At 46.5% G+C, this 23,243-nt stretch overlaps 1 protein-coding gene across 1 annotated transcript in view; it reads left to right on the forward strand.

The window, feature by feature from the left end:
• Positions 1 to 23,243, forward strand: part of LOC121283331 (protein spinster homolog 3-like) — a 142,674-nt gene that overhangs the window by 59,905 nt on the left and 59,526 nt on the right. The window contains exons 7-8 of the mRNA XM_041197795.1: positions 17,552 to 17,695; positions 21,849 to 22,038. Of these exons, the coding sequence (XP_041053729.1) occupies positions 17,552 to 17,695; positions 21,849 to 22,038 (334 nt within the window). The remainder of the gene's footprint in view (positions 1 to 17,551; positions 17,696 to 21,848; positions 22,039 to 23,243) is intronic.

Below are 23,243 nucleotides of genomic sequence, written 5' to 3' on the forward strand. Positions count from 1 at the left end.
CATTGACCCTTGGGGAACAAGACTGTCTACCATCCTCCAGTATGAAAAATGACCAGTTACTGTGGCTCGCTGCTTTCTGTCCTTAAGCTAATTTGTTTTTATTCAATTAGACATTGGGCCCCCTATTCCATGAACCTCAGTTTTATTAACCAGCTTTTTTGTGGTAATTTGTCAAGCACTTTCTAAAAATCCATCTAGACAACGTCCACTGCTTTAACTTCATCAAACCTCTCTGTTACTTCATCAAAAAGTTCAATTAGATTAGCACAATCCTTTTACCTTTTACAAATCCATGGTGGTTATCCTTAATTAACACAAACCTCTCCAAATGCCTACTTGTTTTTCCCCTGATTGTTGTTCCTAAAATCTTAGTCGGCACTGATGTTAAATTAACTAACTTGTAGTTGATAAGACTGTCCTTACATGTGTCATATTTGGCACCCTGCAATCCTCTGGCAATACCCCCAGACCGAGGGAGAGTTGGAAGATTAAGGCAATTCCTTCCACTCAATGTTCTCCACTTCATTTCCACCCCAGTTTCATTTCGCAACCTGGGATATAAACCATCGGGACCAGCTGAGTTATCTGCTCTAAGCATAGCCAGCTTTTCCTACAACTCCCTTTCAATTTTCACTCCGTTCATTGCCTCTACCAGCTGTACTTCTACTGTTATTTTGTCAGATTCCTCTTCCCCAGAAACCACCATTACAAAGAGCTCATTAATTAGTCTGCCCTGTGCCTCTCAGCATATATCACTCTCTCTGTCCATAATAGGCCCCACTTTACCTCTTATTACCTGCTCACTATTTTTATGCCAGTAGAAAATTTCTGGGTTCCCTCTCATATTAGCTGCCTTCCTGTTCTCTCCTTGCCAGTCTCATTTTCCTCTCCATTTATCCCCTCAGCTTATTTTATTTGACTTAGTTCTTGTTTGAAGAATTCTAACCCTAACCTCACAGGGATCATACACCTATTTTTGTTTTGTTATATTCTCTATGCCCCTCATCATCCAGGGAATCCTGGCTTTGGTTCACCTACCTTTCACCCTTGTTGGAATGTTTCTAGCTGGTACCTGAAGCACCTCTCCTTAAAGATCAATCACTGTCCCATTACAGTTTTTCCTTTCAGTCTTTGTTTCCTTTTTACTCTGGCTCGATCCCTTCTTACCCCAATTAAATTAGTTGTTTTCTAATTTAGACATACTACTTTAGATTGTCTCTTACTCTTCTCCATTACTAATCTAAACTATATGATGCAATGATCACTGTTACCTAAGTGTTCCCCGACAGATATGAGGTCCACTTGGCCCACCTCAGTTCCAGCAATGCCCCCTTTCTAGATGAGCTGAGAACAGACTGATCAAGGACATTTTCCTGAAATTCCTCCCCATCCTTACCCTTTAACATTATCCCAACCAATATTTGGGTAATTAAAGTCCCCCAAATCACAGCTTTCCCTGCAGATTTGCTCTGTATTTCTCTCGGACTGTTTGGAGAGCTGTAGAAAGCGCCCCAGTAGAATGATCAAACTCTTATCACTTCTCAACTCTACGAAATGGATTCTATCCTTGCCCCTTCAAGAATGTCGCCTCTTTCCTATACTATAATGTTTTCCCTGGTCAGTATTGCCACCTCACCTCCCTTTTTCCTTCCCTATCTCTTCCGAACCATTTTTCAGCCATGTTCCCATTATTGCCACTCTATCACACTCCCAGACGGCTATTGGTGCTTGTAGCTCATCAACCGTACCCACCACACTTTTTGTGTTTGCATAAACACGTGCTTTGTAATCCTGTGTTTGCATTCGCATGGTCCTTTTGAATCTGCTTCGATCCAATACAGTATGGAATTATTCCCTTATCTAGTACCATCCAACAAACTGCACTATGCACTTTATACCTTTTTTCTACTGCTATAAGCTGGTGCCCATTCTCCTGCCAATAAACTGCAGTTAGATGGAGGAGAAAAGCAACATTAACTAGCATGTTGTTAGAATGTGTGTGAAGTGTGTTAAAATAAGGTTGACAACGTTGCTACATGAACTTATGGTCTGGTGGCTGTAATGGATGCCTGGCTGAAAGGTGGGCAGGAATAGGAACATAAGAACAGGATTAGGCCATTTGGCCCCTCGAGCCTGTTCTCTCCATTGAACTAGATCATGACTGATCCTCTCCCTCAATGCTATCTTCCTACACTATCCTTGTATCCCTTGTGTCAATCTATTAACCTCTGCTTTGAACATACTGAGCCTCCACAGCCCTCTGGGGTAGGGAATTCCAAAGGTTCACCATCCTCTGACTGAAGAAATTCCTCCTCATCTCAGTCCTAAATGGGCTGCCATTTCTAAGGCTGTGTCCCCTGGTTCTAGACCTCCCAGCCAGGGAAAACATCCTTTCTGCATCTACCCTGTCGGGCCCTGTAAGAATTTTGAGTGCTTCAATGAGATCAGCTCTCATTCTTCGAAAGTCTAGAGAATACAGGCCCGGTTTCCTCAATGTCACCTCTTTGGACAATCCCGCCTTCCCAGGGATTAGTCTGGTGAACCTTTGTTGCTCTCCCTTTAAGGCCAGTATATCTTTCCTTAGGGAAATGGGAAAAGAACATTCCTGAATAGACGGTAACAACATTTGTAGAAGTCAAATGAACATATATCACGTGATGAGAAATAGATATCCCATGTGATGAGAATCCAAGATTGCCTGCAAGCAGAGTTGGGAAGAGTAGCTGGGAGAAAAGACTACTCCCTGAGCATTTGTATTTTGAGGGATGAGAGAGCAGTGTTTTTGTGTGAGTGAGTGAGTGAATGAATGAGTGTAAGTGAATAAGTGAGTGAGTGAGTGTGTGTGAGTGAGTGTGCGAGTGAGCCAGTGAGTTAGTGTGAGCCTGTGTGAGAGAGTGCTCAAGTGAGTGAGTATGTCAGTGTGTGAGTGTGTGAGTGAGCGAATGAGTGATTGAGTGTGTGTGTATGAGTGAGCGAGCAAGTGAATGAGTGAATGAGTGAATAAGCAAGTGAGGGAGCTCGTGAGTATGTGAGTGAGCGAGCGAGTCAGTGAGTGAGCGAGTGAGTGTGTGAGTATGTGTGTGTGAGAGAGTGGGTGTGAGTGAGTGAGTGTGTGTGTGAATAAGTGAATGTGTGTGAGTGAGCGGGTGAGTGAGTGCGTGAGTGTTGGAATATGAGTGAGTGAGCAAGTGTGTGAATGTGTGTATGTGTGTGAGTGAGCGAGTGAGTGAGTATATGAGTGTGTGAGTGAGTGTGTAAGTAAGTGCGTGAGTGAGCGGGTGAGTGAATGAATGTGGGAGTGAGTGAATGATTGAGCGAGAGTGAGTGTGTGAATGTGTATATGAGTGAGCGAGAGTGAGTGAGTGTGAGTGTATATGAGAGTGAGAGTGAGTAAGTGAGTGTGCTTGAGCAAGTGAGTGAGCGGGTGAGTGAATGTGAGTGTATGAGTGAGTGTGTGAGTGAGTGTGTGAGTGAGTGTATGAGTGAGTGTGTGAGTGAGTGTATGAGTGAGTGTGAGTGAGCGAATGAGTGAGCGAATGTGTGTGTGAGTGAGTGTGTGTGAGCGAGTGAGCAAACAAGTGAACGAGTGAATGAGTGAGTGACTGAGGGAGCTCGTGAGTATGTGAGTGAGCGAGCAAGTCAGTGAGCGAGTGAGTGTGTGAGTATGTGTGTGTGAGAGAGTGGGTGTGAGTGAGTGTGTGAGTGAGTGAGTGTGGGAGTGAGTGAATGATTGAGCGAGAGTGAGTGTGTGAATGTGTGTGTGAGTGAGCAAGAGTGAGTGAGTGTGAGTGTGTATGAGAGTGAGAGTGAGTAAGTGAGTGTGTGTGAGCGAGTGAGTGAGCGAGTGAGTGAATGTGAGTGTGTAAGTGAGTGAGCGGGTGAGTGAATGAGTGAGTATCTGGTGAGATTAAAGGTACTTTTGAAGCTGAAGGAAGGCAATGAAGGTGTGGGCAGGGCTTGCAATGTGTGAGAGAGAAAGAGAGTAAAGTGGGGAAGAAAGGAAAATAAAAATGAAAATGTAAATGTTTAAAAGCAAAATAATTTTATAAACTGCTAAAAATAATGAATGTGTGGTATATAAGCCTTTAAATAAGGAGAAGTAGGCTTTTGCTGCCAATCATTCACTCACTCCCACTGCTCCCTCTCACTGCCATTCATCAAGCATCAAACATCCTTTTAGCTGCTCACTCCTGCACACACACTGTCTCTCTCACTTTCCTCTCACCATCTCTTTGCTGCACATTCTCCTCCTGCTATATAAAGGCAAGAAGGAGGGTTTGGTGTTGAGGCGGAGAAGAAAAGTAGAATGAGATGAGATACCGTAAGAACAAGCTCATGGCAGTAAGTCTTTCAGTAAAGAGAACCCGAGCAGGCTATCATCCACTGACTCACTCTGCTCATCTTATCCCATTCCACCTGATAACGGCTCAGGCTTGGTTGTGGTTTACTGCTTGGGAATACCAGGTGCAGTCAGCTTTTCTCCTTTTTGTTCTGATTGTCTTCATTCAGGAGTCTGTTTTCTGATCACTGGTGTACTTTCTCTCTCCTAATTGCTCCCAATCACTCTTGAATCTGTTCTCTCCCTTTCTCTCACATGCTCCCCCTCATTCACATGTGCTCTCCCTCTCTCCCACCTGCTCTCCCCTCTCTCACACTCTCCTCCTTTCCCTCTCTTGCATGCTCCCTCTCTCTTGTTCCCCCCTCTCTCTCGTGCGCTCCTCTATCTCACATGCTCCTGCTTTCCCTCTCTTACATGCTCTCTTTCTCTCTCTCGCTCACACACTCCCTCTCTCTCGCCTGCGCTCCCTCTCTTTCATGTGGTCTCCTTTGCTCTCTCTCATGCTCACTCTCACACTCCCTCTCGTGTTTTCCTCGGCTCATTTCTTTGCAGCCAGTTCTCCTGGGTCAGCCCACTCATCATGTCATGGCCACTGGCTGCTGCCTGTATGTGCAAAAAACCTACGCTCTGCCCTGTTGGGTAACAGTAACTCTGATTGGGGCTGAGCTGATGCCCTGGGGTTCTGAACCCTCCTGGAATGACCCGGAGTTTCCCAGATTCAGGGGGTTCCTCCCCGTGCACTTTCTCCAATAGCCTAGATCAAAAATATTAGTTTCTTACCAAACTACACCCCAAATCCACACCACTACTCGCTGTCCTGTGACACCACCTGACCCTCGCCGTTGGGAGTTGGAACTGTGTGGTGTACAGTCAGGAGGGGGAGGGGAGGGAAGAAGTGGGAATCGGGGGAGAGTCAGTGTTTAGGGAAGTTCTGAAACTGGGGCAGGGCCAGGGCTTGAGACTGGGGATTGGAGGTTCAGGTTTTGGAGGAGATGTGATGGGGCTTTAGGGGATGGGAAGGTGAGGGGAAGAGAAGGGGATTGGAGTCTGGGGTGTGTGTGGGACCTAGCATTACCTCCCCCCTCCCCACCTGGGAACAGCCGCAGCAGGAGGAAGGTGGCGGGTGGGAGTAGCACTGAGAGAGGAGCAGCCAATAAAGGACTGAGTGAAACCCAGAGACCTTACTGTGAGTAAACAATGAAAGATTGTTTCCACTGGTGGGTGAATGGGGAACTAGGGGATGGAAAACAAGGATTCTGATTGGAGGAAAAAGGGGGAAGGGAGGAGGAAAGTTCTTAAAGTGTGGAGAAGTGAATGGATATATATTTGTAAAGATATAGCGGGTTACAGGAGAGAGTACCAGCACAAGGGGCTGAATGGCCTCCTGTGTCGAATTGCTATCATTTTGTGAAAACTCTTTCTTGAGTTTGTGTTCTAAGGATGGTTGGTACTGAGCTGAGTTTAGAACGATGTGCCCTGTGAGAAATGACCCAAATACTGAGCCCACTGCCCTTTGTGTGATCTCTTGGGTTGGTTCAGATCAGTCTGTATCGCTGGTTTTGGTGCTCATGATCCGCTCGGGCTGAAGCTTCCAGAGTTGTTACCTTCACATAGAACCCGAGCCCAAAGCAGAGTCCAAGGTATCGGGAGAGAGATTGGGCCTGTTAAAGGAAACATTGACCGGGCAGTCTGACCTCACCTCGTCCAGTACCGGGGTGGGGGATTCTAGCCATGTTTCAGGGTGAGTATGAATGGGTTATAGGTTCATTATGAGTTACAGCAAGGATATTAAAGTGTTACTATCAGTGAGTTACTGTTGATGATGAGGGGAATCTGAGTTTTACCAGTTTGCTATTAGTAAATGGTGTGATTTCAGTGAGTAACCGCAAGTTACCAGTGGAATCAAAGCTCCTTTCTAGTTTCTCCTCTTTGAGCCATTCCCCCCACCTTCAGATTCCACTTGGTCTCCTCTCCCCCAACTTGTTGGGATAGGCAGGAAAGAAAAGGTGGTGGTTTGTTAGTAAAGGAAGAGATCAGGGCTATAGTGGGGAATGATATAGGCACTGCAGAGCAAGACGTAGAGTCAGTCTGGGTAGAAATAAGAAATAGCAAGGGATAGGAGTCCCTGGTGGGAGTAATCTATAGGTCCCCAAACAGTACTTCAGCAATAGGGCACAGCATAAACCAGGAAATATTGGGAGCACGTAAGAAAGGCACGGCAATAATCAGGGGTAATTTTAATATGCATATAGACTAGACTAATCAAATTGGCAAGACTAGCCTCGAGGGAGATTTCATAGAGTGTTTTAGAGATTGTTTCTAGGAGCAATATGTTGTGGAACCAATCAGGGAGCAGGCTATTCTGGATTTGGTTTTGTGTAATGAGATGGGATTAATTAGTGATCTCATAGTAAAGGATCCTCTGGAGAAGAGTGATCATAGCATGATAGAATTTCAAGTTCAGTTTGAGAGCGAGAAACTTGAGTCCCACACTAGTGTTCTGGAACTAAACAAACTACATAGGTATGAGGGCAGATTTGGCGCTCATGGACTGGGCAGGAAGACTACAAAGTAGGACAGTTGATGAACAGTGGCAGATATTTAAGGAGATATTCAATTCCTCCCAAGTAAAATGTCTCCCAATGAGGAAGAAAGATGGTAAGAGGGGGAAAAAGCATCTATGGCTAAGCAAGGAAGTTAAAGATAACTTAAAGGCAAAAACTAAGGCATACCAAATTGCAAAGGTCAGGAACTCATTTCTTGCTGTCTTGACTCCATTCTCTCTCCCCTTGTCCAGTCTCTTCCCAACTACATCCGCGATTCCTCTGATGCCCTACATCATATCAACAATTTTCAGTTCCTTGGCCCCAATCGCCTCCTCTTCATCACAGACATCCAACTCCTCTACACCTCCATCCCCCACCGAGATGGTCTGAGGGCTCTCTGCTTCTTCCTTGAACAGAGGCCCAAACAATCCCCATCCACCACTACTCTCTTCCATCTGGCTGAACTTGTTCTCTCACTGGACAATTTCTCCTTAACTCGTCTCACTTTCTCCAAATAAAAGGTATGGCTATGGATACCTGCATGGGCCCCAGCTATGCCTGTCTGTTTATGGGGTATGTGGAACATTCCTTGTTCCAGTCCAACTCAGGCCCCCTCCCACAATTCTTTCTCCGGTACATTGATGACTGCTTCGGTGCCACTTCATGCTCTCATCTGCACCTGGAAAAATTTATTAATTTTGCTTCCGATTTACACACCTCCATCATTTGAATAAAGGCAACTACAGAGTCATGAGGGAGGAGCTGGCCAGAATTGACTGGGAGATGAACCTAGCAGGAAAGACAGTGGAACAGCAATGGCAGGAGTTTCTGGGAGTAATTTGGGAGACACAGCAAAAATGCATCCCTAGGAAGAAGAAGCATACTAAAGGGAGGACGAGGCAACCATGGCTGACAAGGGAAGTCAGGGACAGCATAAAAGCTAAAGAGAAAGCATACAATGCGGCGAAGACCAGTGGGAAACCAGGGGATTGGGAAGCCTACAAAGACCAACAGAGAACAACTAAAAAAGAAATTAGAAGGGAGAAGATTAAATATGAGGGTAAACTAGCCAGTAATATAAATGAAGATTGCAAGAGTTTTTTTAGATAAATAAAGGGTAAGAGAGAGGCAAAAGTGGACATTGGGCCGCTGGAAAATGACGTTGGAGAAGCAGTAGTGGGGAACAAAGAAATGGCAGAGGAACTGAATAGGTACTTTGCGTCAGTCTTCACGGTGGAAGACACAAGTAACATCCCCAAAGTTCAAGAGAGTCAGGGGGCAGAGGTGAGTATGGTGGCCATTACCAAGGAGAAGATGCTAGAAAAACTGAAAGGTCTGAAGGTGGATAAATCACCTGGACCAGATGGATTACACCCCAGAGTTCTGAAGGAGATAGCTGAAGAGATAGTGGAGGCGTTAGTGGTGATCTTTCAGGAATCACTGGAGTCAGGGAGGGTTCCAGAGGACTGAAAAATCGCTAATGTAACCCCTCTGTTTAAGAAGGGAGTGAGGCAAAAGACGAGAAATTACAGGCTGATTAGCCTGACCTCGGTCGTTGGTAAGATTTTAGAGTCCATCGTCAAGGATGAGATTTCAGAATGCTTGGAAGTGCATGGTAAAATAGTGCAAAGTCAGCATGGTTTCATCAAGGGAAGGTCATGCCTGACAAATCTGTTACAATTCTTTGAGGAGGTAACAAGGAGGTTAGACAGAGAGCCAATGGATGTTATCTACTTGGACTTCCAGAAGGCCTTTGACAAGGTGCCGCACAGGAGGCTGCTCGGTAAGATAAGAGCCCATGGTGTTAGAGGCAAGGTACTAGCATGGATAGAAGATTGGCTGTCTGGCAGGAGGCAGAGAGTGGGGATAAGGGAGTCCTTCTCAGGATGGCAGCCAGTGACTAGTGGAGTTCCGCAGGGGTCAGTGTTGGGACCACAACTTTTCACTTTATACATTAATGATCTAGATGAAGGAACTGAGGGCAACCTAGCTAAGTTTGCAGATGATACAAAGATAGGTGGAGGGACAGGTAGTATTGAGGAGGCAGGGAGGCTGCAGAAGGATTTGAACAGGTTAGGGGAATGGGCAAAGAAGTGGCAGATGGAATACAACGTGGAGCAGTATGAGGTTATGCACTTTGGTAGGAAGAATAAAGGCATAGACTATTTTCTAAATGGGGAGAGAATTCAGAAATCTGGAGTGCAAAGGGACTTGGGAGTCCTAGTCCAGGATTCTCTTAAGGTTAACTTGCAGGTTGAGTCGATAGTTAGGAAGCCAAATGCAATGTTGGCATTTATTTTGAGAGGACCAGAATATAAAAGCAGGGATGTGCTGCTGAGGCTTTATAAGGCTCTGGTCAGACCACACTTAGATTATTGTGAGCAATTTTGGGCCCCGTATTTCAGGATGTTCTGGCCCTGGAGCGAGTCCAGAGGAGGTTCATGAGAACGATCCCAGGAATGAAAGGCTTAGCATATGAGGAACGTTTGAGGACTCTGGGTCTATACTTGATGGAGTTTAGAAGGATGAGGGGGGATCTGATTGAAACTTACAGAATACTGAAAGGCCTGGATAGAGTGGAAGTGGGGGAGATGTTTCCATTAGTAGGAGAGACTAGGACCTGAGGACATAGCCTCAGAGTAAAGGGAAGATCTTTTAGAACAGAGATGAGGAGAAACTTCTTTAGCCAGAGAGTGGTGAGCCTATAGAATTCATTGCCACAGAAGGCTGTGGAGGCCAGGTCATTGAGTGTATTTAAGACTGTGATAGATAGGTTCTTGATTGGTAAGGGGATCAAAGGTTACAGGGAGAAGGCGGGAGAATGGGGTTGAGAAACTTATCAGCCATGATTGAATGGAGGAACAGACTCAATGGGCTGAATGGCCTAATTTCTGCTCCTATGTCTTATGGTCTTATGTCTTATTTTCACATGGTCCATCGCTGACACTTCCCTTCCCTTCCTTGACCTCTCTGTCTCAATTCCTGGTGATAGACTGTCCATCAATATTTATTACAAGCCCACCAACTCCCACAGCTACCTCAACTACAGCTCCTCACACCCCGCTTCCTGTAAGGACTCCATCCCATTCTCTCCGTTCCTTCACCTCTGCCGCATCTGTTCTGATGCTGCCACTTTCCAAAACAGTTCCTCTGACATGTCCTCCTTCTTCCTTAACCGAGGTTTTCCACCCACGGTTGTTGACAGGGCCCTCAACCGTGTCCGGCCCATCTCCCGCGCCTCTGCCCTCACACCTTCCTCTCCCTCCCAGAAGCATGACATGGTCCCCCTTGCCCTCACTTTTCACCCCACCAGCCTCCGCATTCAAAGGATCATCCTCTGCCATTTCCGCCCACTCCAGCATGATGCCACCATCAAATACATCTTCCCTTCACCCCTCAGGCAGCATTCCACAGGGATTGTTCCCTCTGGGACACCCTGGTACACTCCTCCATCACCCCCTACACCTCAACCCCTTTCCACAGCACCTTCCCATGCAACCGCAGAAGGTTCATCAACTCCCCTTTTACTTCCCCTCTCTTCACCGTCCAAGGGTCCAAACACTCCTTTCAAGGGAAGCAGCACTTCACCTGCACTTCCCTCAATTTAGTCTACCGCATTTGCTGCTCCCAATGCGGTCTCCTCTACATTGGAGAGACCAAACGCAAACTGGGTGACCGCTTTGCAGAACACCCTCGGTCTGTCCGCAAGAATGACCCAGATCTTCCTGTCGCTTGTCATTTCAACACCCCACCCTGCTCTCATGCCCACATGTCCGTCCTTGGCCTGCTGCATTGTTCCAGTGAAGCCCAACGCAAACTGGAGGAACAGCACCTCATCTTCCGACTAGGCACTTTACAGCCTTCCAGAATTAACATTGAGTTCAACAACATCAGATCATGAACTCTCTCCTCCATCCCCACCCCCATTCTGATCCCCCTTTTTCCAATAATTTATAATTTAAAAAAAAAATATTTTTCTTTTCCCACCTATTTCCATTATTTTTAAATGTATTTCCATCCATTGTTTTCTCTCTACCTTTTAGCCTATTTCGATCCCTTCCCCCAATCCCACCCCCACTAGGGCTATCTGTACCTTGCTTGTCCTGCTTTCTACCCTTAAGGTCACCATTAGCACATATATCCTTGGGTAATATCACCACTGTCAACACCCCTTTGTCCTTTTGTCTATGACATCTTTGGCAATGTCTTCTTTGCCACCACGTATCACTGGCCCTCTATCCAGCTCTACTTGTCCCACCCCCCCTCAACCAACTTATATTTCACCTCATTCCTATATTTCCTTAGTTCTGATGAAGAGTCATATGGACTCGAAACATTAACTGTATCCCTCTCCCTGTCAGACTTGCTGAGTTTTTCCAGCTATTTTTGTTTTTGTTGTAAAGGTCAGTGGCAGGCTGGAAGATTGGGAAACTTTTAGAGATCAACAAAGGGTTACTAAAAAAATAATAAAAAGAGCAAAGGTAAATTATGAAAGAAAACTAATGCAAAATATAAAAACTGATAGCAAAGGCTTCTACAAGTATATTAAAGGAAAGAGAGTAGCTAAAGTGAACGTTGGTCCCTTGGAGGACGAGACTGGGGAGTTAATAGTGGGGAATGCAGAAATGGCAGAGATGCTTAATCAATATTTTGCCTCAGTTTTCATGGTGGAGAACACTAGTACCACCCCAATAGTAAGAGGTAGTGCAGAAAGTATAGAGAAGGAGGAACTTAGAACAATCACCATCACTAGAGAAAAAGTACTGTGCAAACAATTTGGATTAAAGGGTGACAAGTCCCCAAGACCTGATGGCCTACATCCCAGGGTCTTAAAGGAAGTGGCAGCAGAGATACTGGATGCATTGGCTATAATATTCCAAAATTCCCTGGATCCTGGATTCCAGTGGATTGGAAAAATGCTAATATTCAAAAATATTCACTTATTCAAAAATGGGAGGAGGCAGAAAGTAGGGAACTATAGACCAGTTGTTTATCGTCTGTCGTTGGGAAATTGTTGGAATCCATTATTAAGGAAGTAGTAATGGGGCATTTGGAAAGTCACACTGCAATCCATCAGAGTCAGCATGGTTTTGTGAAGAAAATAATCATGTTTGACTAATTTGCTAGAGTTCTTTGAAGATGTGACAAGCAAAGTGGATAATGGGGATCCTATAGATGTAGTATATCTGGACTTCCAGAAGGCCTTTGATAATGTACTGCATAAAAGATTAATACACGATAAGATCACACGGAGTTAGGGGTAATATATTAGCTTGGATAGAGGATTGGCTAGCCAACAGAAAGCAGAGAGTTGGGATAAATGGGTCTTTTTCTGGATGGCAAGCTGTAACTAGTGGAATGCCACAGGGTTCAGTCCTTGGGTCCCAACTATTTACAATCTATATTAATGACTTCGATTCAGGGATCGAAGGTACTATAGCTAAATTTGCAGATGACACCAAAATAGGTGGGAAAGTAAGTTGCAATGAAGAAATAAGAAATTTACAAATGTATATGGACAGGTTAGGTGAATGGGCCAAAATTTGGCAGGTGGAGTTTAACGTGGATAAGTGTGAGGTTATCCATTTTGGTTGGAAGAATAAAAAGGAGACTGATTATTTAAATGGAGAGAAACTTCAGAATGCTTCAGTACAGAGGGATCTGGGTGTCCTTGTGCATGAATCGCTGAAAGCTAGTATACAGGTACAGCAGGTAATAAGGAAGGCAAATGGAATTTTGGCATTTATTGCTAAAGGAATAGAGTATAAAAATAGGGAGGTGTTGTTGCAACTGTACAAGGCATTGGTGAGACTGCACCTGGAGTACTGTGCACAGTTTTGGTCCCCTTACTTAAGGAAGGATGTAATTGCACTGGAGGCGGTACGGAGGAGGTTTACTAGATTGATTCCAGAGATGCGGGGCTTGTCTCACGAGGAGAGATTGAGCAGTTTTGGCCTATACTCATTAGAGTTTAGAAGGATGAAAGGAGATCTAATTGAGGTATATAAGATGCTAAAGGGGATGGACAAAGTAGACATGGAGCAGAAGATTCCCCTTGTGGGGCATTCTAGAACAAGAGGCCATAGTTTTAGGCTAAGGAGTGGTAGATTTAAATCAGAGATGAGGAGGAATTACTTTTCTCAAAGGGTCGTGAATCTGTGGAATTTACAAGCTCAGAGTGCAATGGATGCTGGGACGCTGAATAAATTTAAGGAGGAGGTAGACAGATTTTTAATTAGTGACGTGTTGAAAGGTTATGGGGAGAGGGCAGGAAATTGGAGTTGAGGCCGAAATGAGATCAGCCATGATCATATTGGTGGGGCAGGCTTGAGAGGCTGAATTGCCTACGTATCCCCTATCCCTAGTATGCCCTGTTCTCAGCCGCTGGTCTTGCAACTTGGTGTCATCTGCCTCGTTTTCAGCCTTTCCTCCCAACCCCTTGTCTTCCCCCACCCCCTCCTCACCTCAGCCTCCCCTCTCCACCCAGCTCAGTCTCCCCTCTTTCTCCCACCCTCTATCTGTCCCCCTTCACCTGCTCACTGGAGGCCTCTGGTTCTTGGAACACCTACCGACACTGGCCCATTCAGAAAATACTCAACCACAGCAAACCCAGCCTTTATAAATTGGTGAAAACAGAAAACTGCAGATGTTGGAAATCCAAAACAAAAACAGAAATACCTGGAAAAACTCAGCAGGTCTGGCAGCATCGGCGGAGAAGAACAAAGTTGACATTTCGAGTCCTCATGACCCTTCAACAGAACAATTAAGTATTCAGTCGAGAAGGCTGTAAAGTGCCTAGTCGGAAGATGAGGTCCTGTTCCTCCAGTTTGTGTTGAGCTTCACTGGAACAATGCAGCAAGCCAAGGACCGATATGTGGGCAAGAGAACAGGGTGGAGTGTTAAAATGGCAAACGACACGGAGGTTTGGGTCATTCTTGCGGACAGACCGCAGGTGTTCTGCAAAGCGATCGCCCAGTCTGCGTTTGGTCTCTCCAATGTAGAGGAGACCGCACTGGGAGGAACGAATGCAGTAGACTAAGTTGGGGGAAATGCAAGTGAAATACTGCTTCACTTGAAAGGAGTGTTTGGGCCCTTGAACGGTGAGGAGAGAGGAAGTGAAGGGGCAGGTGTTGCATATTTTGCATTTGCATGGGGAGGTGCCATAGGTGGGGGTTGAGGAGTAGGGGGTGATGGAGGAGTGGACCCGGGTGTCCCGGAGGGAATGATCCCTACGGAATGCCACCAGGATGGGTGAAGGGAAGATGTGTTTGGTGGTGGCATCATGCTGGAGTTGGCGGAAATGGCGGAGGATGATCCTTTGAATGTGGAGGCTGATGGGGTGATAAGTGAGGACAAGGGGGACCCTATCATGTTTCTGGGAGGGAGGAGAAGTCGTGAGGGCGGATGCGCGGGAGATGGGCCGGACACGGTTGAGGGCCTTGTCAACGACCATGGGTGGAAAACCTCGGTTAAGGAAGAAAGAGGACATGTCAGAGGAACTGTTTTTGAAGGTGGCATCATCGGAGCCTGGGCCTTGTCCTCCAATAAAGCCGAAAACCTGCTCCCATCTTTGGGAAAGCTCTGTCCAGCAGAGGGCACTAAACATCCACTTTTCATCTGCATAACACATTTAATTTCTTTCCCATTTTGATCCTGTTGCTATTCGTCCTCCTGACTTGATCACACATGTCCTATATGGATGATACCATATCCTCCATCCATGCTAACATGTTACCCCCTAAGAGCTTCATAGCCAACGCTGTAGTTTTGAAGTTGCAATCTAGGTACAGTAATAGAGTTGAACAGGAGAAAATGGAGGGTTGGTAACCAGAGGATAGATGAGAATGATTTTTATGCAGTTTGAAGCAGATTCAAAAATAACTTTCAAAAGACAACTGGAGAAAGACTTGGGAGGGAAACATTTCTGGTGCTCTAGGGGAAGAGCAGGGAGTTCGACCTAGTGATAATTCTGCTTTTGCGGGCTTATTCTTGGGACTCTTTGGCTTTTTACTCTGGAAGAGGTCTTGCTGGAGGCAATGGTCTTTCATTCAAAATATCTTTATTGACATCACTATTTACAATGTTATAGAACATCAGGACATCATTACAGATCCTCTCTAAGGTGCTTCTCACTCACCTTCTCTCAGTGAGTGATATCGCTATGCCACAGCTCCTTAGGCACATGTGCAGTAGCTATCGTTAGAGTTAACCCTTTACAATAATCAGCATCATCTCTGCTCCTGCCTCAGTCAGTGGGCTGCAGAAACCCTCATTTCTGCTAATATAAATCACAAGTTGTTAACAATTTCTTCTGAGCACTGGAGGTTTATAAGCCAATTTACTTTGACAACAGCACTGGCCTCTAAACATCCTCAGGATCTTTTATTTGCAGGAATAAGAATTTGTGACCTGTGGGGGGCAGGGACAGGGGTGGAACAGGGACGGGGGTGGGGGGCAGGGTGTCCTGCTTAATACAACTGCAGCTTAGCAGCAGAATAATACACCGTGCCTCACTGTCAGCCACATGGAGCACTGCATCCACAAACACCCGGGGCAATGCCACAGGACATCTGGCAAAAATATGTAAAATAGCTGTTAGCAACTGGAGCCCCAAATCCTGTGCTGCGTTGGGAGACCAGAGGAGCACCACCCCTGCAAACCCCTGGCTGTGTTAGGTCACTACTGTGGGGAGTTTCTGGTATTTTCTGTAAAGGGGCGTATCCTCCAGCTAACCCTTCAGAGGTAAATGTCATCGGAGGGCGGAGTTAGGATCAGCAACCTCTGACCTCAAGAGTTCCTGCTCCACTTGAACCTGGTATATGCAGGAAGGCTGAGACACCCAGTCAATCTTGGTACTCACCATGCATTCTGGCACACAGAGGGAATAGTGGTACATAGATAGAGTCAAAGTATACGAGTTGAGATGTGAAGTTTGGTTGACGGGTTAAGTTGAGGCTCACCAGCCTCCAGGTGGGTGAAAGTGGACCTTTTAGATGGGGGAGGGAGGAGGTGCCATGAGGATATAGTGAGGAGACGAGAGGGAGGATTCTGAAGGTGTGGGAGTGATTCACAGAGGGGAAACCAGAGGTGCGAGGAACTTCCGTTCCACCAGTAACTCACTGGTAACTCACTGACATTACACTGATAACTAATAGTAAAGTGGTAACACACCATCAACAGTGATACATTAGCTCACTGATAGCCTATATGTAACTGATAGTAATGGTGTAATGTTCCAATATCTTCCCTGTAACTAGTAATGATTCTATAACTCTCTGATATTCAAAGTGAAACCATAGCCAGAATCCCCTTGCACTGAACAAGGTGAGGTCACACTGCCCGGCTGATGTTTCCTTTAACAGGCCCAATCTCTCTCACGATCTCCTTGGACTCTGCTTTGGGTCCAGCTTCCATTTGACGGTGACGATTCTAAACTGGGAGCCTCAGCCTGACCTGATCTTGGACTTCGCGCACCAAAACCAGTGATACAGGATAGCCAGGAATACAAACCCCTCCTCCTAGGGGGGAGTGGCAGAGTTTCTGACTAAATTGGGCAGCCAGTCGATCTCATGTCCACCTGCCCTGTGCAGGTGAGGTCACTGGACGAGATTTAACAGGGGGAGGGGGCGGACCTGCGGTGCACCCCGCCCCCCACTCCCCATCCCCAGAAGAAATTTCGGTGCCACACCGACCAAAGTCCAACATGGCTGCCCCACGGCCATAACTTGCTCCGGGAGGGCCTTGAGGAGGTGAAAGTTGGACTTCCTCATTGGGAGGACATCCCGCCCTCGAGAGCTGCTGGCTAATCTGTTTGGCCGGCAAATCTAGCAATCCCAGCAGTGCCAGAAGTGACTATTGGGTGCTTCTGGGATTGTAAGTAGGCCCTGGGATGAAGTAGGCCATGGCGTCTGGACCCAAATAAATCTGGGGTTTTAGATGGGGAGTGGGGGGGAAATCAGGGAGCCTAAGGAAGGGGTTGAGAGAAGGAGTTGGGGTGGGGGGAGAGTGGGTTTTGGAGGCCAGGCAGGGAGGAACAAAGAGGGAGGTAAGATCTTGGGGAAGGGTTGTCCAGAAGCACCAATGGCCCCCAAAAATGATGTTTCCCCCTTCTTTCCTTGCCTTTTCAACAAAGTAATTTAGAAAACGGCCACCTGACCCTCACCTGCCTGCCTACACCCACCATTTTACGGTATGCACAGTGTAACATTCTGGTTAGCTGGCTTGTTAACATGCTCAATTGCCCATTAATTATTTAAAAGAAAATAGTAGGGGGGCTGCTGATTTTGGCACTTGTCCAGCTACTGTATTATGGGGAATGGGTCAGGTTGAGCAGAAGGTGGAGTGCTAGCCATCCATCATAGTTTATGTGTCCCCCCTCCCCCCCCCAATGAAAACAAGCCTGGCAGGGGTGGGGGTGGGGGCAGGGGCTGTGAAATCCAGCCCAGTGTCCTTGCCATTGGATGACATGGGTAAGACTGGTCTGGGTATAACTGACAGGGTTGTGACTTGCAGAGTTACTGTGCTTGATGGGCCTGTGAATGATCAAAGAGATGTGGGAATGTCTAACGTTTACAGCAATGCTTGCTGGGTGGGAGGGTGGCCTGATTTAAATGCCATCAGTACCTCTCAATAAAACTCATTTGTTCCTCTTGATCTGGGCTTTCAGCTGGAGTTTCGTGTTGTCATCGTTGGGCACCACAGCTGTCACATTCACAACTGGTGCCCTGGGATTCTGGGCACCCATCTTCCTGCTCCGTGCACGGGGTTTGGATGGCTCCCCTGTCCATACATCCAACAGCTCAAAGGACAGGTAAGACTGCCCACCACTTCTCATTAAGTTAACCAGAACTAAGGGATAATGTAACAGTTTTCTGACTAGACTAGTAACCCAGAGGCCTGGACAAAAAACCCAACTTGTTGACTAATGCCCTTAATGTAAGCCTGCTGTTGTTACCCATATACGTGACTCCGTTCCAGGGCCAACGTAGATGATTTTTATATAAAAGCAAAAAACTGTGGATGCTGGAAATTCAAAACAGAAACAAAAATACCTGGAAAAACTCAGCAGGTCTGACAGCATTTGCGGAGAGGAACACAGTTAACGTTTCGAGTCCGAATGACTCTTCATCAGAACCAAGGAAAAATAGAAAAGATGTGAAATATAAGCTGGTTTAAGGGGGATGGGACAGGTAGAGCTGGATAGAGGGCCAGTGATAGGTGGAGATTGCCAAAAGATGTCATAGACAAAAGGACAAAGAGGTGTTGACGGTGGTGATATTATCTAAAGAATGTGCTAATGATGACATTAAGGGTAGAAAGCAGGACAAGCAAGGCACAGATAGCCCTAGAGGGGGTAGGGTGGGGGGAAGGAATAATGGAAGTAGGTGGGAAAAGAAAAATATATATAAATTATTGGAAAAAGGGGGATTGGAAAAGGGATGGGGATGGAGGAGAGAGTTCATGATCTAAAATTGTTGAACTCAATATTCAGTCCAGAAGGCTGTAAAGTGCCTAGTTGGAAGATGAGATGCTGTTCCTCCAGTTTGCATTGAGCTTCACTGGAACATTGCAGCAGGCCAAGGATGATTCTTAACTGCCCTTGGAAATGGGGCTAGCCAACTCCATCCAGATGTATCAACCTGCAGTGATTCAAGAAGACCCAATTTTAAAAAAGGCAATTAAACATGAACAATGAATGCCAGTCTTGCCATGCTGCTCACTCTAAGCGGGAAGCTCAATCACCATCCCTTTGACCACATGATTCTGACCCACTGCCTCAAGCACAGCTGACCCCCAGGACCATTATGATATGAGTGGTAGTACTTGGCGGATGAGTGTCAAAGGATGATTGGCTGAGTTGGCATCGCACCCTCTCCCTCTTTTCCATTTAATCTCCATCCCCAGATGCTCAGAGATTTGCTAGGCCAGAGGGCAGTTAAGAGTCAACCACATTGTTGTGGGACTGGAGTTACGTGTAGGTAAGGACGGTAGGTTTTCTTTCCTTAGGAGATTGGTGAACTAGTTGGGTTTTTATGACAATCTGACAGATGCATGGTCACTCTTACATTTTCTTTTCTAGATTAAAAAAAATTAATTGAAATTCTCACGCGGCAGGGTTTGAGTTCCTGTCTCTAGATTATTGGCCTCGGCATCGAATGACAAGAATGAAACCACTTAAACCAACCCCACCTCTTCTATACCTTAATCCTTCACAAGGATCCCTTAAGCTCATACTGAGCCTCGATTTAAAAAGAAAAATTCAGCAATTCATCTGCTCTCCCTGAGGTTGGCCCCTTTCGCCTAATAATTCTGCATAATGCCCAGAAATTCTGGAACAAGGTATCTTGCAGTGTTTTAACTTGATTTAACAGTGGGGGTGGGGTGGAAAGACTAGTGGGACATAAAAGATTTAAAAATAATGGAAATAGGTGGGAAAAGAGAAATCTATATAAATTATTGGAAAAAACAAAAGGAAGGGGGAAGAAACAGAAAGGGGGTAGGGATGGAAGAGGGAGATCAAGATCTAAAGTTGTTGAATTCAATATTCAGTCCGGAAGGCTGTAAGTGCCTAGTCGGAAGATGAGGTGCTGTTCCTCCAGTTTGCGTTGGGCTTCACTGGAACAATGCAGCAAGCCAAGGTCAGACATGTGGGCAAGAGAGCAGGGTGGAGTGTTAAAATGGCAAGCGACAGGGAGGTTTGGGTCATTCTTGCGGACAGACCGCAGGTGTTCTGCAAAGCGGTCGCCCAGTTTACGTTTGGTCCCTCCAATGTAGAGGAGACCGCATTGGGAGCAACGAATGCAGTAGACTAAGTTGGGGGAAATGCAAGTGAAATGCTGCTTCACTTGAAAGAAGTGTTTGGGCCCTTGGACAGTGAGGAGAGAGGAAGTGAAGGGGCAGGTGTTGCATCTTTTGTGTGGGCATGGGGAGGTGCCATAGGTGGGGGTTGAGGAGTAGTGGGTGATGGAGAAATGGACCAGAGTGTCCCGGAGGGAACAATCCCTACGGAATGCCGTCGGGGGGGTGAAGGGAAGATGTGTTTGGTGGTGGCATCATGCTGGAGTTGGCGGAAATGGCGGAGGATGATCCTTTGAATGCGGAGGCTGGTGGGGTGATAAGTGAGGACAAGGGGGACCCTATCATGTTTCTGGGAGGGAGGAGAAGTCGTGAGGGCGGATGCGCGGGAGATGGGCCGGACACGGTTGAGGGCCCTGTCAACTACCGTGGGTGGAAAACCTCGGTTAAGGAAGAAGGAGGACATGTCAGAGAAACGGTTTTTGAAGGTAGCATCATCAGAACAGATGCGGCGGAGGCAAAGGAACTGAGAGAATGGGATGGAGTCCTTACAGGAACTGGGGTGTGAGGTGCTGTAGTCGAGGTAGCTGTGGGAGTTGGTAGGCTTGTAATGGATATTGGTGGACAGTCTATCACCAGAGATTGAGACAGAGAGGTCAAGGAAGGGAAGGGAAGTGTCAGAGATGGACCATGTGAAAATGATGGAGGGTTGGAGATTGGAAGCAAAATTAATAAATTTTTCCAAGTCCCGACGAGAGCATGAAGCAGCACCGAAGTAATCATCAATGTACCAGAGAAAGAGTTGTGGAAGGGGGCCGGAGTAGGACTGGAACAAGGAATGTTCCACGTACTCCATAAAGAGACAGGCATAGCTGGGGCCCATGCAGGTACCCATAGCCACACCTTTTATTTGGAGGAAGTGACAGGAGTTAAAGGAGAAATTGTTCAGTGTGAGAACATGTTCAGCCAGACGGAGAGTAGTGGTGGATGGGGATTGTTTGGATCTCTGTTCGAGAAAGAAGCTAAGGGCCCTCAGACCATCCTTGTGGGGGATGGAGGTGTAGAGGGATTGGACGTCCATGGTGAAGAGGAAGTGGTTGGGGCCAAGGAACTGGAAATTGTTGATGTGACGTAAGGTGTCAGAGGAATCACGGATGTAGGTGGGAAGGGACTGGACAAGGGGAGAGAGAAGGGAGTCAAGATAATGAGAAATGAGTTCCGTGGGGCAGGAGCAGGCTGACACGATCGGTCTACCAGGGCAGTTCTGTTTGTGGATTTTGGGTAGGAGGTAGAATCAGGCTGTCCGAGGTTGGGTGACTATCGGTTGGAAGGTGTGGGAGGAAGATCTCCAGAGGAGATAAGGTCAGTGACAGTCCTGGAAACAATGACTTGATGTTCAGTGGTGGGGTCTTGGCTCAGGGAGAGGTAGGAGGAAATGTCTGCGAGTTGATGCTCAGCCTCTGCGAGGTAGAGGTCAGTGCGCCAGACAACAACAGCACCATTCTTGTCAGCAGGTTTGATGACAATGTTGGGGTTGGACCTGAGAGAACGGAGTGCAGTAAGTTCAGAGAGAGACAGATTAGAATGGGTGAGAGGAGCAGAGAAATTGAGATGATTAATGTCACGCCGACAGTTCTCAATGAAAAGATCAAGAGAAGGTAAGAATCCAGAGGGAGGGGTCCAGGTGGAGGGAGAATATTGGAGGTGGGTGAAAGGATCCGTTGAACGGGGAGAGGACTCCTGCCCAAAGAAGTGAGCACGGAGACAAAGACGGCGGAAGAAGAGTTCAGCATCGTGCCGAGCCTGAAATTCATTGAGATGAGGGTGTAAGGGTATGAAACTAAGTCCTTTGCTGAGCACTGAAAGTTCAGCGTCGGAGAGGGGAAGGTCAGGGGGTATAGTGAATACACGGCTGGGGTTGGGATTGGAAGATGGGGTGGGGACGGAGGGACAGGCAGGGGTGGAGAGTCCTAGATGGGTGCTGGTGTTGATGAGTTGTTGGAGCTTGTTAGGACTCGAAACGTCAACTCTTTTCTCCGCTGATGCTGCCAGACCCGCTGAGTTTTTCTAGGCTGGATTGTATTGATGTTTTATTGGCCTATGCTGCTGATACACCTGTGTATTCCATGCTCACTACAGTAACTGTATATTCCATTCTCACTTTGCAGTTTAATATTCGGAGCCATAACCTGCATGACAGGAATCATTGGGATTGCAATAGGAGCAGTGATTTCAAAACACTTAAAAAAGAAAGTTCCTCATGTTGATCCTCTAATTTGTGCAGTTGGCATGTTGAGTAGTAGCCCCTGCCTCTTCCTCGCTATTGTGCTAGCCAAACATAGCATTGCACTGACATATGTAAGTATTAATGTTACCCTACACTCTCTATGTTCACCCTGATGTTACCCTACACTTCTCCTTCAGGTACAATGCCCTAAGAGGGTATTGATAACCATGGGCTTCCATTGGATTGATCATTATGCTTGCCAAATTATTGCAGTGTTTCACGTTGCATTCTGTAGCACGGCTGACCAGGAAACTCTCCAACTCTTACCACCTGGTGTACTGGAAGGATTTACAGGCTGATAATCAACCTGTTTAGCCATCTTCCATGGCTATCGAGTCCTGAAGTGAGACTTAAACCCAGCGCTTCTGGACGAGTGGTAGGGACGCCACCACTGCACCACAAGACCTCCCATTACCCTACCCTACTCTGAGTTAATCCTGATATTAGTCCTGCTGTTACCTTACACTACTCCGGGTTAGTCTAGATGTTAACCTACAGTACTACAGTGATGTTCACAACAACTTGCATGTGTGTATTATCTTTGACATAGACAAACATCTCAGGGGACTGCTCAGATATACTTTCGATGCTTGGTCAAGAACAAGTTAATTTGGAGATCACAGGATGTGAAAGAAATGCTTAGAAGAATTTCAGGCGAATGATAATTATCATTTTCATAAGAAAGAGCTTGCATTTCTATAGTGCCTATCACAGCCTCAGGACATCCCAAAGCACTTTGTAACCAATTTTTGAAGTGTAGATACTATTGTGATGTATGGAACTCAGCAGACAAGTTACACACAGCAAACTCCCATAAATTCCATTGTGATAATGACTAGATAATCAGTTTTAATGATGTTGGTTGAAGTATAAAAATTGACCAGGGCACTGGGGGGGAGCTTCTCAACTCTTCTTCAAATAATGCCCCATCATCTTTTACGTTTACATGGGACAGGGCCAGTCGAGCAATATGTCCTTCAGGACTCAACCAGTGGAGATGCTACCGAACCACTCTTGGTGATGGACATTGAAGTCTCCCACCCAGAGCCCTGTGCCCTTGCTACCCTTAATGCTTCTTCCAGTTGGTGTTCAACATGGAGGAGCACTGATTCATCAACTGAGGGGGGTGGGGGTAGGGTGGTGGCGTTAGGTGGTAATCAGCAGGAGATTTCTTTCTCCATGTTTGACCTGATGCCATGGGACTTCTTGGGCTCCAGAGTCAATGTTGAGGACTCTGAGACCACTCCCAACTATATACCAGCTCTGGTGGATCTGC

The sequence above is a fragment of the Carcharodon carcharias genome, chromosome 10, assembly GCF_017639515.1.
Source record: "Carcharodon carcharias isolate sCarCar2 chromosome 10, sCarCar2.pri, whole genome shotgun sequence".
Lineage (NCBI taxonomy): Eukaryota > Metazoa > Chordata > Chondrichthyes > Lamniformes > Lamnidae > Carcharodon > Carcharodon carcharias.